The sequence below is a fragment of the Oratosquilla oratoria genome, chromosome 31, assembly GCF_046742065.1.
Source record: "Oratosquilla oratoria isolate Oo_2021 chromosome 31, ASM4674206v1, whole genome shotgun sequence".
Classification (NCBI taxonomy): Eukaryota; Metazoa; Arthropoda; class Malacostraca; order Stomatopoda; family Squillidae; genus Oratosquilla; species Oratosquilla oratoria.
In genome coordinates, this window is record NC_134807.1 from 10,643,557 (window position 1) to 10,663,983 (window position 20,427).

The following is a 20,427-nucleotide window of genomic DNA, read 5'->3' on the forward strand; positions in this document are numbered from 1 at the left end:
TCCGGTAAATAAGTTTGGTTGAAAAAGGCAGCAATTTCTGCATTTGATTTATTGATTTATTTATTTGCTAGTACTTTCGATTGTAGGTTTCTGCGTGCAGTTTAACATTGGCATGCATGTTTTTGTGTGTGTTTCTGTATGTATTTATGTATGCATATATACAGTATATATCTATATAATATTGTATGCATGCATATATGTATGTATCTGTGTATGCATGCATGTATATATATATATATATATATATATATATATATATATATATTGTATAAAGGGGAAAGTATAGGAGAATACTGTGGGATTTGAAAGGACGCACACACACGCACACACATACACAAAAAAAAGAGAGAGAGAGAGAGAGAGAGAGGACGTGGTAAGCCAACCTTAGGGCCCCAATGGGACCTTTGGGCCAATGAAGGACCCATCGTGTCATACCATAGATCAAGGAGTGACCGACAGCTAACTTATAACTCTTGCGGTAACTAGTAACTAGTAATATTACTCTCGTTCACTCGAGGTTATTTATAGCGTTCGTCGTTGTTATCAGGTCGACAGTTTAAGTATATACTGGAACACGCTACAATAGCAACACGTGTGTGTGTGTATTTGCATATATGTATACGCGTCAAATATGCACATGTATGTATGTGTATAAAAGTATCCTTACTTGTGTATTGTTTAATCTGTATGTATATGCGTCAAATGTATGCCATATATATATATATATATATATATATATATATATTATATATATATATGTGTGTGTGTGTGTGTGTGTATGCTTCAAATATCTGCTGGTATGTATGTGTATATGTGTATCTATACTGTATATTGTTGAATACACATGTATATGCATCAAATATATAGCTGTATCAGTGTGTGTATATCTATACTTGTATAGAATATTCATATATGTATATATGCCGATATGTATGTGTCTGAATATTTATACATGCATATTGTTCGATATACATATGTATACGTGTCATGCATGTGCCGGTATGTGTGTTTATATTTGTATTTGGACTTTGATACATGTATACAATTCAGATATGCACCCGTATGCATATGTGTATTGTTAAATATGCATATATACATGTATGTGAACGTATGAAAATGCGTAAGGTAAACACAAACACGAATTACATGAGGATGTGTGTTTAATGTGTTTATATAGATTTGTGTGATTTGTGTTTGTGATATATATATATATATATATAATATATATATATATATATAATATATATGCACTGTGCGTGTGTATGTATGCATGCAACATGTGTTTTTCTGTGTAGCCCAACATTTTAATGTACTTTTCTTCTTAGTTTGTAGTGAAGGAAGGCATTATACTATAGTACATTCTCTTCTGCTTGAAAGAGTCACCGTACTCGACACCTCTCAGAAGGGAAGCCCCTGATGCTAAACCGAATTAGGCACCGGAACAGCCCTGTAAGGACCAATAGGTCTCTTGCTGTTCGTTTGTTCACGTAACTTCAGGCAACTCCTCTGTTTCAGCTTTTTCCCAGTTAAGTAGGCAATTAATTATCAATGTTTTCTTTCAGAAACAAAAGTCATTTTCTCCCTCACCCTACACAAGGCACTTCAGGTACTTTCAGTAAATAAGGATCTTACTGAAGTCGAGACCCATACTCTGATGTCCCTACTGAGTTGCCAACTACCATTTATGTACACATTTTCCAGCCTACCATACTCATTGATGTCACTCATTTTTCCTTGTTATTTGACGACTTCAAACGTCTTATCTCTTGTTGTCTTTGACCAAGAATATATATATATATATATATATATATATATAATATATATATATATATGTAGGTGCTATTTCTCAAGTTGGTAAATCGATGGCAGTACCAATAATAACGATAATTAACAAGATATTTCTGTAAGACCCAGATATACAGAATAAACCATTTTATGTACATACGATCACACTGACACACACAAATGCATACATATGTATATACACTCACACACGTGTACACATGATATGTACATATACACACACACACATATAATATAATATATATATGTATAATATACATACATATATACATTATACATACATTGTAGTATCAGCAGGAGACTCAAGTGTATTATCTAAAGAAAACGGAGGAAGAACGGTATCATAAATGATTAGCGGATAACCCTCTTTCCTTATTTTTTTCAAAAATCCGTCACTGTTTAGACACTATATCCTGAAACCTTTCACTCGTTGGCTTCTCCGGTCCATTCCACGCTCCTGAAATCTTCCTTCAGGAGTCTTCGGGAGGGCAAAGTTCCGTTCATGCCTTCAGGAGTGCCCTCTTAGGAACCTTGGACACTTTCGGAGACCCGGATACTCTAGCTATCTGTCGACACTCAAAATTTCGGCGCGCGCGTTCTTTAAGAAATTTTAGCGCGCGCGTTCTTTAAGAAATTTCGGCGCGAGCGTTCTTTAAGAATTTTCGGCGCGAACGTTCTTTAAGAAATTTCGGCGCGAACGTTCTTCAAGAAATTTCGGCGCGTGCGTTCTTTAACGTCTTCAATTCAGTGACGCATTTCATATGTCGTCTTCCTGCCAAAAACGCTATATCTCATCCAGCTGAAGGCTCGAACTCGGGCTTTCAGGGGGTCTCGATCGACCGACGCCCCCTTCAGGCCAGAGACCGGGTCCTCATCTGCATAAAGTCTGCCTTTAGAAATAACAAAAACTGTCAATGACGTCACCGTGTTGAAGGGGCTAAGAAAATTTTGTCGCGCGCATTCTTTAAGAAATTTCGGCACACGCATTCTTTAAGAAATTTCGGCGCACCGAGTCGCCCTTTTTCTTCGGATTCGTTGTACATCTTCGGCCGTCGTTTCATGCTCCTCCTCGATTCTCTCATGCTTGAGGTCGTCCTTTCCCGAGGTCTCTGTCTGCTTGATGAGCTCCTTCTCGTCCGTCTCGTGGTTCTCTCGCTCCACTAAGCTTCTCTCGTTGTACTGAAGGTCTTCTCTCGAAATGAATAAAGTCTTCAGGTTCTTCTCCCGTTCTCGAGTTCGTGGCGAAGATTAACCCTGAGGGAAGGAACGTGGGGTTAGTAAGAGTCCTGTAAGTATGGAGAATATGTTAAAAAAAAAAAAAAAAAAAAACCCTAAGATGAAACAAACAGCTTCCCATCCTGACTTCGATGATGGAAGTTTTCTTGTGAGGATTTCAATATTACATAGATAATATGCTAAATTAATGAATAGGCGGATATACAAAATTAATCGTTGTATAAATATCTGTCTATATACCTCCTCCCTCTTTCTCCTTCCTCTTCTCTCTTTCTCCTTCCTCCTCCCTCCCTTCCTCCCCCCTTCCCTCCTTCTCCTTCCCCCCTCTCCTCCCTCCTTCCTCCTCCTTCTTCCCTCCCTCCTTCCTCCTCCTTCTTCCCTCCCTCCTTCTTCCCTCCCTCCTTCCTCCTACCGCCCTCCCTCTTTCCTCCTTCCTCCACCCTCCCCCTTCCTTCCTCTCCTCCTACCTACCCCTCCTTCCCCTCCCTTTTCCTTCTCCCTCCTCCCCTCCCTCCTTCTCCCTCTCCCCTTCCCACATCCCACTCTCCCCTCTTTCCCCCCTTCCACCTGACTTACCACATATCCACCCCAGGCTTCGGTGGGGACGTTAGCGTAGTGGGCTGCCGCAGCCGCCGCCGCAGGGGAGTAGTTGGCCTCGAGCCCGTGGGAGAGGTCCGTAGGGGTCGCCAGAGACTCGTGGTAGCGGGCACCCCAGCCATCCGCCGCCACCTTCGTCATCGACATCTGAAATGACGTCACTCGATTACTTCATCAGTCGTATGGGGGTTGTGACGTCACCAAAACGCACGGAGGGATGATGACGTCATCAAATGATAGGGGTACTATGACGCCACCAAACGTGTGGATTTCATGACGTCATCAAACTATTGGCATGGTGAGGTCATTAAACGTGTGGGGAATGATGACGTCATTCAACGTTTGGGGATTGTGACGCTATCAAACACATGGGGGTTATGACGTCACCAAATGCATGAGGTTCATGACGTCCAACGGATGAGGGTTATGCCGTCATCAAACGTGTTGGTGTTATGACGTCATCGAGAGTTACGATAGTGAGGTTCCACTTGTAAGTACTACAGAATTTGTTAAACTGTGGCATAACGATTGAACAGTTCTGCAGACGGGATTCGAACCTTCGGTAGTGGGAAGACCAAACTGTCTCCTTTTATATATCCATCCTGTGGTACAGTTGGTAGTGTCCTCGGCTCAAGATGGTTCGAATCCCGCAGTCAACTTTTCAACACAAGTATGTAATTAAATGTGTCTATAGACTTAAACTCTACAGACACTATCACAACATAATTGGGGTGGAGGAAGATAACGGTTGCCTTCCTAAAGGCGTTATCACACTGGGCTATTTTTCCTCCGACTGTTGGAGCAGATTTGCAGCCCGCAGCTTTCGGGAAGGAATCTGATATGCTGGAGGAAAATTATTTTCCTCCAGCATATCAAATGACATTCTATGTAATTTTGTTGAGAAAACAAAATAGTTTGCCATAGTGACTTGACGGCGGAAAAAGTGCTGGAGGTGGGCGGTACCGCCGATTGATTGGAGGCTGGAGGAAAATTAGCCCAGTGTGATAACCCGTTAATTCTATTCTCAGTCTGTTAACTGTTCGAGTTATACATTTAATACAACAGCAACAACAGTGGCTGGGGTCTCCTAAGGATCTATGTTTTTTTTTTTTTTTTTTTTTTTTTTCGTAGAATTACGATGTGGTTTACGAATCCTTTACGACCTCGTAGGCTGGGTCGTAAATCTACGACGTAAACAAACCGGTTCCTACGATTTCGCTAAAGACGCAGGGAGATGTAGTACTTACAATTGAAACGTGTGAGTTCAGCTATTGTAGTTCGCCCATGTAAACATTTCTGTGTTTTTATAACTCTCATTTGTGAGATTTTATTGTATTTTCCTTCGAAATAGATATACAACATTAAGAGGAATGTGCTGTACAAAGGGGCTTTTAGAATGTACAGCATTATTTGTACAAGGGGGGAACTTGTGTACACGGGGGAACCTCCGTGCATGGTAGGAACTTCTCTTTACATTGAGGGGACCTCTGTACATTGGGGAAATCTCTGTACATTAGGGGAACCTCTGTACATTAGCGGGAACCTTTGTACATGGGGGAGACCTCTGTACATTGGGGAAATCTCTGTACATTAGGGGAACCTCTGTACATTAGCGGGAACCTCTACATGGGGGAGCTTCTGTACATTAGCGGGAAACTTTGTACATGGGGAAAACCTCTGTACATGGGGGGGAGCTTCTGTACATTAGCGGGAACCTTTGTACATGGGGAAAACCTCTGTACGTGGGGAGAGCTTCTGTACATTAGGAGAACTTCTGTACATGGGAGGAACCTCTGTACATAGGGAAACCTCTGTATATTATGGGAACCCCTGTACATTGGGGGAACCTCTGTACATAGGGAAACCTCTGTATATTATGGGAACCCCTGTACATTGGGGGAACCTCTGTACATTGGGGTAACCTCTGTACATTGGGGAGATCTTCTGTACATTAACTGGAACCTCTGTACATTGGGCAGATCTTCTGTACATTGGGGGAACTTCTGCACATTAGCGGGAACCTCTGTACATTGAGGGAACTTCTGTACATTAGGGGAACTGTACATGGAGAGACCATTTATGGGAGGAACCCTTTCTACGTGAAACCTCCTGAAGAAACTTTAAGAATAACCTCAACAGAAAGAACCTTTTTACGAGGAAGCTCCTGAAGAAGAACCTCTTTAAGAGGAACCTCTACAGAAAGAACCTCTTTACGAGGAACTTCTAAGAGGAAGCCTCTACATGGAAAGAACCTCGATGCTCGGAAAGAACCTTTTTATGATGAACCTCCTTAAGAAGAACCTCTTTACGAGGAACTTCTAGGAGGAACCTTCTTACAAGGAACCCCTACAGAAGGAATCTATGTAAGAGGGACCTCTTCACAAGGAACCTCAACAGAAGGAACCTCTTTAAGAGGACCCCCTTTATGGAGAACCTCTTTAAGAGGACCCTCTTTACGGAGAATCTCTTTAAGAGGAACCTCTACAGGAGGAGCCTCTTCAAGAGGAAGCTCTTTACGAGAAACACTTTTTAAGAGGAACCTCTTTAAGAAGACCCTCTTTACGGGAAATCTCTTTAAGAGAAACCTCTTTACGGGGAATCTCTAAGAGAAACCTCTACAGGAAGAGCCTCTTTAAGAGGAATCTTTTTACAAGAAACTCTCTTCAAGAGGACCCTAACCTAACGGGGAACCTTCTCCACATGGAAAGCCTCTCTGTGCTTACCTGTGAGGACACGCCGCCCACGCCGGGGAGCCTGGCGGCGAGGGAGGGCTGGAAGGGAAGCCCCGTGTACTGCGGGTACGCCCTCGAGGACGAGGGCATCGAGGACATCGCCGCCTGGTACATGTCATGCGCCACGCCACGGTGACCGTATGCCTGTAGGAGGGAGAGCTGAATGAGCCAGGAACTGGTGTTCCGAAGAAGTGGTTAACGAAGGGAATAGATTTGGTAAAAAGGAACAAGGATTGTTAGAGTAATGTACGGGAGTGGACAGAAGCAAAATGTCAGAAATAAACGCTGCATTCCTAGTTCACGTTTCCTTTGATATTTTATGTTGTACTAATTGTGATAGTGTGGTTAGTAAGTAGTAAATTATGTATATATATATATACACACTATAGTCAATATGATTTATATACAATTGTAAATTATATATTACAAAGAATTGAAAAGGCTGAGCATGCCGACAGGAGACCTTTTGGTCCATAACTAGGTGGGATACGAAAAAATATATAATAAAAATGAATAAAAAATAAAAATGAATAAACAAAATGAAAATTATGATATAGAGAATAATAAATGAAATAGATATATGCATATAGTCTATTGTCTAAAGCCGGAGTCGCACTGTCCGGCGCCTCTGTTGCGGCCTTATGTCGGCGACAGTAAAGTCTCCCTTATTTAGGAGTCATTAGACCCGAAAGGTTTTACGAGTGTGTCTGAAGCAGGGTGAGATGATGGTCCTAATATCAAGTTCTGGCGTCTGTCGCCAGATGATTTTATTAAGCTTAGTGAACTTCACATATTCTGGCCGCATCCGGCGGCGCCGTATAGTGTGACGACATTACTATACTCTGTCTATACAGTAGGGGTGGGCAACCTTTATAAAAGTGGGTGCCAAAATTAGCCAAATCATTGATACAGCGTTTTCACGCATGCCAACGGAGTAGAATTATAGGCCTACATATGGGGCGCCTCACTTCCTTTAACTCCTAGGAGGACTCTGTACGACGCTCCGAGCAACATACAATTACCCATGGTCATATAAAAGATGTTGGGGATCTGTTAGTTATTTGTTTTATGATGAGCTCTGGGATTCGCATGCCGGAAGAAAGTAGTTAGTGTGGAAGTTTTTTGGCACGCGTGCCGAGGGTTGCCCACCCCTGGTCTATAGTATCAAGGAATAGAGATTAGAGGAACTCTACCTGTTTAGTCAGGGGCTATTGTCTGTGCCAGTGGTGGGGAACCCTTGGCACGCGTCCAAAACCTGGCACGCTAACGATTTTTTTTTCACGTGAAACTCAGAGCTCATCTTAAAAAAACAAAAGCAAAAAATTGATAAATATCAAACTTTTTTTTATATGACCGTTGGTAACCGCATGCCGCTCAGGGACTCGGGTTGGGGCCCTACGAGGTTAAGGGAAGCGGGGTGGGAGTGGGGGACATACTCGTATGTAGGCCTATCATTTTACCCAGTTAGTACGCGAGGAAATTTATTATAAAAAAAAATTGGCTGATTTTGGCACGCGCACTCGAAAAAGGTTCCCCACCCCTGGCCTATGCAGTCTATAGCATCAAGGAACCGAAACTTGAGAAACCCACTCACCTGTGTAGTCAGCGGATAGTGCCAAGGGTCTGCAGCCGGGTGCTGGAGCGAATGAAGGCCACCGTGGTACGGGTCGTAGAGATCGGCCGCTGTCACCGCCGCGTGGTGGCTGGGGAAGTGAGGCCCCGCGAGACTCGGAGGCCTCGACGAGGACGAGGACGAGGACGAAGCGATGGAGGGCTGGTAGTTGCTGTTCCAGAAGGAAGGAGGGAAGTTCCTCGAGGACATCGGAGACGCGGCTGGAAAAGAGAGAGAGAGGTCAGTGGTAATTCAGGCGACGGGTCTTTTTCATTTTAAGGCATGGAGAATTTTTAGGTTAGGTCAGGTAAGGTCACGTTAGGTTAGGGTTCAGATTAGTATTCATTTCTTATCTCTCTTTAAGTTGTTGAAATCAAGTGCATGACGTAAAATGGAAAAGATCCTAGGTGACCCTTGATTTACACGCCAGACCAGTCATAGTATATATATTGTATATATATGAAAAAAATAATAATTCGGCTTAGATATATTTTCCATACGAAGAGAGGATGAGGCATCTTAACTTACGGTGGTGTTCTTAGAAAATTCTTTCCTTATATAAATCCTTGGAAGGAAAGGATTTATATAAGGATTTTTTTATATTATAAGAATACCACCGCAAGAATCTTACGGTGGTTATCTTATATAAATCTTTCCCTTCCAAGGATTTATGTAAGATTTATATAAGGAAAGAATTATTTTTAAGAATACCACCGTTACACTCTGGAAAGACGTAGAGTAAGGAGTGATCTAATAGAGGTATTGAAATGGGCCAGGGGATTTAACAAGGGTGATGGAGGCAAGGTCATCATATTAAGACAGCAGGGTAGGACTCGTAGTAATGGATTTGAATTGGACAAATTTAGGTTTAAGAAGGAAATAGACAAGAACTGGTTTACCAATAGAGTGGTTAACGAATGGAATAAACTTAGTAACCAAATAGTGAGCGCTGAAACTATTAGTTGTGCTAAAAGAAGATTGGATAACTTTATGGATAGGGATGACAGATGGTAAGGGACATGGAACTGCCTAGTATAGGCCTTATGGTCTCTTGCAGTCTATTCCATTCTTATGTTCTTAAGGTAGGTTATCAGGCAGTGATGTTGGGGAGGGTAGCGCACCCCCCCACCTTTACCGATGTGGGAGGGGGAATGCCTCCCTCCTAGCGATGTGGAGAACAGCCCCCCTCTTCCCCCCTTTCCCCCTATACTGGGGGGAGGGGGAGGGAAGGGGATGTGGGTTGTCGTCTTCTCTGTCATATAGACAGGGTTTACTTAAAAGCTTTAAAATGTAAAAATAGTGTATGCACGTGAAGGAGAGATGGTAAACTGGCTTTGTGTATGTGTGTGTGTGTGCGTGCGTGTGTTTTCTCAGTAGTATGTATAAAACAGAGAGTAAGCGATCCTGATGAGGCGTAAACATACTTAGTGCTTACGTATGAAGCCTCATTGCTATCGGCCACGGGAGTCAATTCTGCGCGAAGCGAGAACGTTCCCTCTGAGCCATCCAAAACTCCAAGAGATAAAAAGAGTAAGAGACAAGGTGAATCGAACGCAGAGGGCGCCACGGAGGTGAATAAAATCACCTGGCGGTAGGCAGAATGAAAGGGAAAGGACCACACGATACGGAAGGGGTTGAATAGCTAGATTATGATGTGTTTTGTCTTCAAGTAACTTCGCGTATTGAGTTAAAAAATGCATGTTACAAAGATTTTGTGTATTGTAGAGTGGTTGTTGATAATTTTTTTTATTGTATTTTATTTATTTATTTTATTATTTTATTTGTCATATATATATATATATATATATATATATATATATATATATATATATATATATGTATATAATGTTAATATTATTATTATCAATATTATTTATTTATTTATTTATTTATTTATTTTACTTTCATTCTATCTATTCATTTTATATTATTTGATCTATTTATTGTATTTTATTTATTTATTTATTTATTTATTTACTTTTCTCGTCTCTCCTATGCTGGTCCCGATATCGCGCAGTGGGCTATTCTGGAATGATGGATTTAGATTTATTTCATTCGTTCATATATATTCTATTCCTTTATTAATCTTGTTTATTTATCTTTCTATTTTGTTTATTTTTCATTTGATCTTATTTCGTTTTATCTTATTTTTAATTCTTTGATTTATTGTTTGTTAATTCATTTATATATTTATTTGCCTGTATATTCATTTTGTTTATAATTTTTATTTAGTTTTCATTAAATCTGATTTCGTTGCTTTTTTTAATTTTTAATTATTTGATTTATTGTTCATTCATTCATTTATTTATTTATTTTCCTATATATTTATTTATTTGACTATATATTTAATTTTTTATCCCTCAAATAGAGCATGCAATACCTTTGTCTTCGACCGCTTGGAGGGGTCGGTTGGGGAGGGAGGGAGGGTAAGAACAACTCACAGTAGTCAAGGTTACACAGGATGCGTCTACAGAAAGGAACACAGCCACCTTCACAGGTTGCAATAAATCCAGAGGCATTATTCGGTGCATCGTTTAAAGTGACACAATGTGTCTTTGGGCGGGAAATGTGCGACACGCCCCCTCATACACTGCCTGCATACCTAATGACCACCGGGCGGGACACCGCAAGCGTAACAGGTGTGTACGGGGGTCTGTTAGGTGTAGGTTATAGTGTTGGTTGTGGATTTGGTGATGTTTGGATGGTTTATGGGTTACTGTAGGTATCTGTGTACGTATATGTACACACACATGTGCGCGCACACGCACACATGGATACGCACACACACACGGATACACACACACGTACATATACACCCATACACACGCACGCACACACGCAGGCATGCACACACACACACGCATGCACACACATACCCCACACACACAAAGCACATACATACACCACACAAACGCATACACATACGTACATATACACCCATGTACACACACATACACACGCATAACTGTGTTTTATGTGTACGTACAGTATATGTATGTGTAGTACATATGTATGCAACACTAATTGTTCCCCATTGTTCGTGGGGTAGCTTTTACTCTCATCTTCTTTTGCAAAAACACGTCTACAGTAGCGCTTTAAGGATAAGCACATCACAAAATTCAAACCCAATTTTTCCTGGTTGAATTTTAGATTATATTTAGATAAATAGATTAAGATTTTTTTTTCCGTAGTCCTTGAGTTTCTTACGTTTCTATCGGCATTTTTATTTCACTTAAACGAGTCGTCTGCTACTACAAAGGTGATCGCCATATTGATGACGTAATGTCGTGTATCTAAACACAAAGTCGACATTGCCATTTGTGCATTTACAGTACATAGGACGTGCAAAACTTAAGCTGCGAATCTTTCGCCAATGTTTTTGTAAACTTGATTGTGATTGTCATTGTAATCAAGTACAAGTATTTGATGTGATAAAAAAAGATACCTGTCACATATTCGTAAAGTGCGAAAGTTAGTAAATTTCGTTTATACGCATTGATGAGCTCATTGTTCAATTAAGAATTGGGATTCGATATAGAAAAGTGAATGGATTTTTTACCTTTGTTGTAGATCATCACTGTTTTTATTACAGAATTGAAAAAGGAACATATTTCATGAATAATTTGATGAATATTCCCTTTAGCGGAAATGCAAGAGTTCATGTATGTCTCACATCAGTAATAAAACTAAATTAAACTTGATTCATTGTTCTATGTTGATAATATACCCGGTATTATAACTGGAAACAACACAAATGCATTTAGTCAATAGTATCATCATAAAGTTCGTTACAATCTACAGTATATATAATTATATAAATTTTGATTAAATACAATGTACTTATTTGTACTTGAATGTACTTAGTATTCTTCAAGTACTTTAGGTCTTAGCACAAGTAGAAATAAGCCTAAATGTTCCATTGAAAATACTTGTAGTTGGATTTTTTTATAAATCAAATTACAAGTACATGAAAATCTGTACATAAGTCCAAGTACATTTACTTTGACCCAACCCTGATCCCATAGCTTCATCATGGCTGCACATGTATGCTGTTAGGCCTAGGCCCACTACATGATGTATGTATGTATCACTATGAGAGGAATGTAAACAAACGCGGTTGCTAGGGTCACAGTTTTCCAAGTTTTAAAAAATCATGAGGTTCTGCCAGACTGAATGAAGAGCCTTGGACATTAAAGGCAACAAAAAGTACGAACCACAAAGTTGTGTGCATCCTGTGCGTCCATATGGCCAACATTGTATAGTTTTCCCCCTTTGTTTTGGTAGTTGTTTTCATCATGTTTAGAGTCTGGACTGGAGTAGTTTCTGTCGATAGTGTCCCTCTATGTGAGCTCAGACATTACAAAGGATTACAAAGGCGGAACATACCGACAGGAGACCTTTTGGTCTATAACTAGGTCGGATGCGAAAAAAATATAATGATAAATAAAGAATAACAATTATAATAATATAAACAATAAAATAAATAGGTATAGTTAAATAATAAACAAACAGGTTAATAGTAAATAATAAATTGACATATATAATAATGGAAATTAATCAAATAATAAACAGACAAATAATAAACAAATAATGTAAAATAAATGACAGTTATTACAGCATCTTGCTTAGATGTTTATCTAAACGAATCTTAAAGCTTTGAAAACATATCTTCGCGACCCAAGCATGATCTTCCGATCTTCAAGTTCGTCCTCTGTGAATCAGCCGATCCTGATCAGTTACTTTTCGCTCGAAGTAGAAGAATTTTCGTAGTCATTCTTCGGGAAATAGTCCCTTTGTGTAGACTCCGCCATGGTCAATAATACACTGCACTACGTCATCAACGGAAGATGGCGCTCGCTACAATTTCTTTATTTCTTTCTTTATTTATTTAGATTTTTTTGCAGACGATGGATGTTTGGGCAGAATATAGATTAAAAACAACTTGGCATCTTCAATTAATGGGGTAAATTGAAGAAAAAAAATTGATGTGGCTTACCATACATTTATGCAAAGTATTACATATGTATGCTTATCCTTTAATATTACGCCGGAGCAAACAATCACACACACACACACACACACACACACACACACACACACACAAACACACACACACACACACATATATATATATATATATGTATATATAATATATATGTATGTATATATATATGTATATATGTGTGTGTGTGTATGTATCACTTATTGTTATTTATAGGCATGTGCGTGCATCGAAAGTACCTCCAGGCTTAATAGAGATAGAGCAATAATATACTGAAGCGAAATAACAGGGAAACTTACGAAAGCTGTATATCAAGTGGCTATAATATATGCATAGGTCATTACCAAACATGGAGGGAGTAAACAGGTGTATATGGAGGTAGAAGGAGTGGACAGGTGTGGAGGAAGGTGAGGAGTCCAGGGCCTATGCTCGTGGGATCCCGTCGGTACTTTGTTCCGTGGGCCCAAGGTCTAAAAGCAGCTTTCGGGAAGGAATCTGATATGCTGGAGGAAAATAATTTTCCTCCAGCATATCAAGTGACTTTTCTTCTTTTTCTTTTTTTTTTTCCTTTTTTTCCTTTTTTTTTTTTTTTTTTTTTCTTTTTTCCTTGAGAAAATAAAATATTTTTCCATAGTGATTTCACGGCGGAAAATGTGCTGTAGGTGGGCGGTACCGCCGATGAATTGGAGGTTGAAGGAAAAATAGCCCAGTGTGATAACGTTTTTAGGGTGACGAAGGTGATGGTGCACGTAAAAGGTGAATGGCGAAGTACAGTTAAAGACAAAAGTATCATCCCATGTTTGGCCGAAGATAGATTAAACATGATGAGAATCGCCTTGGCCGCCAGCGAGTTGGACCAAGGGCATGGTTCATGAAATTCCACGATGCAAAGTCCTCTGTAAGGGGCACTGTCCTAGCCTTCTGATAGGGGGCAGTTTGCATGTGAACTGCTCCATTATCTTATCATTTACATGCATACCCATATACTGGTACACATGTTTGTACACAATGCATGCACATAATATTTATACTTATGTATAATGTTTATTTACATTTATACGTGTGTGATACATAAGTTGGAACTCGTGTATATGGTCGTATAATTTTATAAGTACATGTTGGTGCATATGTTTGTCTTTTTTATATGTGCTTCCATGCCAACGTTCTCATGCATATATGCATATAAATGCTACTGGGTATATGCGTATGTATGTAACCTTCCAGGTGTGTGTGTTTGTGTGTGTGTGTGAGAGAGAGAGCGTAATTGCATGTGTGAAATGAATACATAACAAAGTAATCTGCTTGTATATTTATAGATATGATTATAAAGGCTTATGGTCGCATGTTTGTTTGTGGCTCTGTGATTTCAAGTAGTTTTGAGCACTTGCCTGGGAATATATGTATATATATATATATATATATATATATATATATATAATTTATTTTTAGATCACGTTCACCCCTGGCTGTTTTTTTTTTTTTTTTTTTTTTTTTTTTTATACTAGGGGACCTGATAAACTGAATAGAGCAGTCAGTCAGGCATTGAGATGAAGGTGGTCCACAAATGGCCCCCACCAAAAAATAATAATAGATACCAAAGTATATAGATTAATAATAATTAATAGTTAATAATTAATTATTAATTAATAATTAATAATAATTAATATATCCTTCTCCTTCTTCTTCTTCTTCTTCTTCTTCTTCTTCTTCTTCTTCTTCTTCTTCTTCTTCTTCTTCTTCTTCTTCTTCTTCTTCTTCTTCTTCTTCTTCTTCTCCTTCTTCTCCTTCTTCTCCTTCTCCTTCTTCTCCTTCTTCTCCTTCTTCTCCTTCTCCTTCTTCTCCTTCTCCTTCTCCTTCTCCTTCTCCTTCTCCTTCTCCTTCTCCTCCTTCTTCTCCTTCTCCTTCTCCTCCTCCTCCTCCTCCTCCTCCTCCCGAGGACTCCCCCAGCATCTTTCCTCGGCCGAAGACCCTTGCCTTGACTTCGCCGGGGGTAAGCAAGGAAGGAACGTGCTCGGCAAGGGAGGGAGGGAGGACGCTTTACCTCACGTACTCAATAGGCCTACTATTATCCCCTCCTGCCTCCTCCTGCCGCCGCCTCCTCCTCCTGCGCTTGTTTCGCCGTGTCCGGAGGTCGTTGTCGTCGCCGCATCGCCGCCGCGAAGGGGTGGCGCCCGGACTACTACTACACCTACTACTACTACTACTACTACTACTACTACTACTACTACTACTACTATTATTACTACTTCGCCTTCTTCTTCTTCTTCACGGTCTTATTCTCGGTCAAATAAGACTCTCTCTCTCTCTCTATATATATATATATATATATATATATATCAGAGAAGAAATATGTATATATTCACATACAGTATAATGATATACTGTATGTATGTATGTGTACATGTATGTGCATATATATATATATATATATATATATATGCATATGTATATATATATTTCTATATGCATATGTATATATATATTTCTATACGCATATGTATATATATATATTTCTATATGCATATGTATATATATATTTCTATACGCATATGTATATATATATATTTCTATATGCATATACATTATATATACTGTATATATATATATATAATGGAATAGAATTATAAAGCGAAGGGATGCTGGTAACGTAGTGAAGGTCAGTAGTTTATCAGACATGGTAGCTTAGATTGTGATAAAGCTGTGTAAAAGTATACACTAAAGATAATTCAGATTTATGCACCAACTTCACAAAGTTCAGACGACGAAATTGATTCCTTCTGTGACGATTTAAGTCAGGGAAAAGATCAAGAAAAAAGTATGTATACGTTGGTATTAGGCGATTTTAATGCTGAAGTGGGGAAGAAAATGGGAGACGAGTCTTGCATTGGGAAGTTTGGAGTCGGTGAGGGGAATGACAGAGGCGAGATGTTGGTCAATTTTGCAGAGGACTACAGCATGAGGATAAGGAATACTTTCTTCCAAAAGCGTGTAAGACGTAAATGGAGCTGTAGAAGTGGCGATGGAACATCAAAACAACAATTAGGAGATGAGAGCAAAAGCGTTAGCAATGTTACGGTCATAAATAAAGTGAATATAGGTAGTGATCATAGAATGGTAGGTTACACAGCTAAATTCAGTTACAGAGCCGAGAGGAATAAGCTAGTTTTGAAAAAGAAAAAAATCTTAGGAAGGTTGAAGATAGTAAAAAGGATTTTTTTTTTTTTTTCCTTTTTTTTTTAAGGTTTCCGGCGCTCTCTGGTGATGTTTTCCATTCGATAAAAAAAATCATATGAAGGCAGGAAGATAGATTGGAATTCACAGAAACGAGATCCAGAACGCGGGGGGGGGGGGGAGGACTACTTAAAACTGATTAATATAGTCTGACGGCACCTGGAATAATTTAACATTTAAAGATGTTTATCTTAATGTAGAAGGTTAACTCGGGTTTAATTTAATTACCGCGGACGCTTCCCATTCCCTTTCCCCTCCCCCTCCCCCGCTTCTGTAACTATTTATTGTTAATTATTATGGTGGTGGTGTTGTGTTTGTCATTGTTGTTATTATCACCGTCCTTGTTGTCCTTGTCATCATTAATCCTGCCATCGTTATTGATGTCATTGTTGTTGTTATTATCACCGTCCTTGTTATCCTTGTCATCATTAATCCTGTTATCGTTATTGATGTTGTTATTATCGTTGATGTTATTATCACCGTCCTTGTTTTCCTTGTCATTAATCCTGCATCGTTATTGATGTTATTATCGTTGCTGTTATTATCACCGTCCTTGTCATCATTAACCTTGCTATCGTTATTGATGTTATTGTTGCTGTTATTATCACCGTCCTTGTCCTTGTCATCATTAATCCTGCCATCGTTATTGATGTTATCGTTGCTGTTATCACCGTCCTTGTCATCATTAATCCTGCCATCGTTATTGATGTTGTTATTGTTGATGTTATTATCACCGTCCTCGTCCTTGTCATCATTAACCCTGCCATCGTTATTGATGTTGTCATTGTTGTTATTATCACCGTCCTTGTTGTCCTTGTCATCATTAATCCTGCCATCGTTATTGATGTTGTCATTGTTGTTATTATCACCGTCCTTGTTGTCCTTGTCACCATTAATCCTGCCATCGTTATAGATGTTGTCGTTATTGTTGTTAACATGTTATGGGGAAGATCGTGATCCAAAGCGGCGGGACGCGGGGCGAGCGCCGGGCGGGCGTGGTGTGGACGTAGTATGAACGTAACGCGGACGCGAGGCGGACGCGAGTTCCCGATGTCGCCGTCTCGCGTCGGGATGCCTCCGACTGATAAGGATCAGAGGGACGAGCAGCTTCGACGTCGGCGGCGACAGCTGCCGAAGGCATGCCGACGAGGCAGCTGTCAAATTATCCCGCGGATTAGTTGCGTGGCAAAAATGCACGGACGATAAGTGGCGAGAGGTGTGGTTATATGTTTGGCGGGGAAGGATGCCGCAGGTGCTCTTTTTCTAGCTCTTTCTCTCTACCTCTTTTTTTTTTTTTTTTTTTTGCCGGGAGGTGACATTTTTGCGACTGAGAAAAAGAGATACATATCTATCGCCCAGTTTATGGAAATAGTGTGTATTTTGCAAAATAAGTGTGTGATAGACACGTTGATTAATTTGAGTCTGGATAATGAGGTAACAGTGTGACGGAAACACTGAGCGTATGGAATCCAACGTTTCGGTGCGAACAAGACAAAAGTGTTTATATCCTTTCTCATGTTTTGTGTGTGTGTGTGTGTGTGTGTGTGTGTGTGTGTGTGTTATCAAAAGTATTTCTTCGGGCTGGTGTTTACGCTTGAAGAATGTTGATATATTGACAGATTTATTCATTCATTGTAGGTTGTTATTTTCAATTAATCTTATTTATTTTGTTTTGTTTATTTATTCGGTGTTTTATTCAATTTATTTATTTTGTTTATTTTGGAATGAACTCCAATTAAGAAATAAACTGATCATTTCAGTCTCCACTCACCATCTTCTTCTGTACTGTGACAATACAGTTAATGTACAACTTCAGGCAAAGGTGACGGCTTCGGCCGCAGTAACTACTCAGCGCCTCCTGGCGTAGTACACTCCTCACCTTTCCATACACTGACGAAGGTTAATTAGTGGAACACTCAGACCGAAACCTTGCGCACGAACACTCCAGGGATCAAGACGGGTCGCCGCCCCCTCATTTGACAATGTAGATCCCCTCCCCTTCACACTATCGGAAAGAACCCCACGCCAGGAGTCGCTGAGTAGTTGCTCCCAAAGCGGTCACCAATGCTCTATGTGTGCGCTTTAGGGACTGTTGGGGCAGGTAACAGTTTTGGGAGTCGAAGAACATTGCGGGATTTGAACCCACAATTAATAGATTATACAACACCTCCCGCAATGATGACCTACTCTGTCATCTAGCTCCGCAAAGAGCAAAATGTTTTAGGTGTTAGGTCGTTATCACATTGGGCTGTTTTTCCTCAGACTGTTGGACCAAATTCTTGGGTGACAAGACATCAATACTTCTACCATCATCTCTCGACAACTTTGTACAGAAAACTGGATTAACTGTTAACCAAACTATAAATCTCTTTAATTAACTGAACCAACATACAAGGGGTTTGGAGTTGGGGGGTTTTGGTTGGTGGATTGGGGTTAGGGGGTTTTGGTTGGTGGATTAGGGTTAGGGGGTTTTGGTTGGTGGATTAGGGTTAGGGGATTTTGGTTGGTGGATTAGGGTTGGGGGCATGGATTTTTTTTTCTCTCTCCATCCGGCCTAGTTAAGGACCAAAGGGTCTCCTGTCGGCATGCTCCTCCTTTGTAATCCTTTGTCAGTGAGATTAGGATTAGTGTATGTGGGTTGAGGTTGAGGGATTGGGAGATCTCCATCTCCCACCCCCGCTGCAGAAGATGACGTCATAGCTCACGCGTCATCGCCGAATGACGTATTGCGTCGCGTTTGCTCGAGATGTCGCGCCGGTTGCCGTGAACGGGTAACGAAGTGTTAACTCCCTCTGGAGTTCGAGTTCTCGGTGTTAAGGCGTTATCACACGGGGCTATTTTTCCTCCGACTGTTGGAGCAGATTAGCATCCCGCAGCTTTCCATGTGATTTGTTGAGAAAATAAAATAGTGTGTCATAATGATTTTATGGCGGAAAAAAAGTGCTGGGGGTGGACAGTATCGCCGATGAATCGGAGGTTGGAGGAAAAATAGCCCAGTGTGATGACCTCTTTGGGGCTTGATCCCGAGGGTGTGGATTGTGCTCTGTCGACGCGGGAGTGAGAGTTCTCGTTTCCGGTGTCACACTGTCCGGCGCCGCCGTTGCGGCCTTATGTCGTCGACACCAAAGTCTCCCTTATTTAGGAGTCATTAGGCTCCAAAGGTTTTACGAGAGTGTCTGAAGCAGGGGAAGGGAGGGGAGATGGTGGTCGTCGTTATATCAAGTTGTGGCTGCTGCCGCCAGGTGATTTTATTAAGCTGACTGAACTTGCAAACGTCATCTGGCCGCATCCGGCGCCGCCGCATAGTGTGACACCGGAATTAGGGTCAAACGGATACTATTATTATTTTTTATGTTTTTATTTATTTTTATTTATTTTTTAACATGGGTTTCTCTTGTATATGTGGCATTGCATTTTTAGAATTTCGATTGTTACATGATTTACTAGTTGCTCAGGCTCACTATCTTGTATACGAGTATCAAATCTGGTAGTTTTTATAGATAGCTTTGTTATTATTGTTATATATATAAATACATATATATTATTATTATTATTATTATTATTTTTTTTTTTTTTAAGCATTCGCCACGGCTGGTGAAAATGTTATAAAACTACACAAGACCTATCACTAGGCCCCTTCCATACTGAGCAGTACTTTTTATTTCATTGTATATATCGCCAGACAATTTTATTCATTCAATTAAGTTGATTTTTCATTCACTTATTTTCATTTAATTCTATCGTATTTGATATTCTTTATTCTAACTTTCATTTATTATTTAATGTTTTCATTTAGTAATTCATCTAATTAATTTTTGTTCTCAATGTTTATCTATTTATTCTTATTTTCTAATATTTTTATTTATTTTCTCAATTTTTGAAATTTTATTTTATTCTCTTTATTTGTATATTTTCAGTCTGGTGAGGTTTTAGTCAGACTTAAGCTGAATAAAATCGTCTGGCGGCAGGCAGAATAAATACATGAAGACCATTCACGCGTCCTTGGAAGGAGGAATAGTAACAGAAAAAAGGATAGTAGTAACTAAAACTTATCATCATTCTATCTTGAGTGAAAATTAGTCCTCGCATCATAAAACAATCCCGCGTGGTTCTGGTCCGTAGAGGTGACACATAAGTCTCCTAATATATTGACTAAACAAAACGTATGCAGTCGGGGGTGGGGAGGGGGGGGTCTTGGCTAATTGAAAGGGGAG

General features: G+C 39.9%; 1 protein-coding gene across 1 annotated transcript in view; it reads right to left on the minus strand.

The window, feature by feature from the left end:
• Nucleotides 1–228: 228 nt before the first annotated feature.
• LOC143041437 (uncharacterized) overlaps nt 229–20,427 on the minus strand; it is a 267,337-nt gene continuing 247,138 nt past the window's right edge. The window contains exons 4-7 of the mRNA XM_076213305.1: nt 7,963–8,201; nt 6,360–6,512; nt 3,616–3,783; nt 229–3,057 (exon numbers count right to left, since the gene is read on the minus strand). Coding sequence (XP_076069420.1) covers nt 3,052–3,057; nt 3,616–3,783; nt 6,360–6,512; nt 7,963–8,201 — 566 coding nt within the window. The 3' untranslated portion in view covers nt 229–3,051. The remainder of the gene's footprint in view (nt 3,058–3,615; nt 3,784–6,359; nt 6,513–7,962; nt 8,202–20,427) is intronic.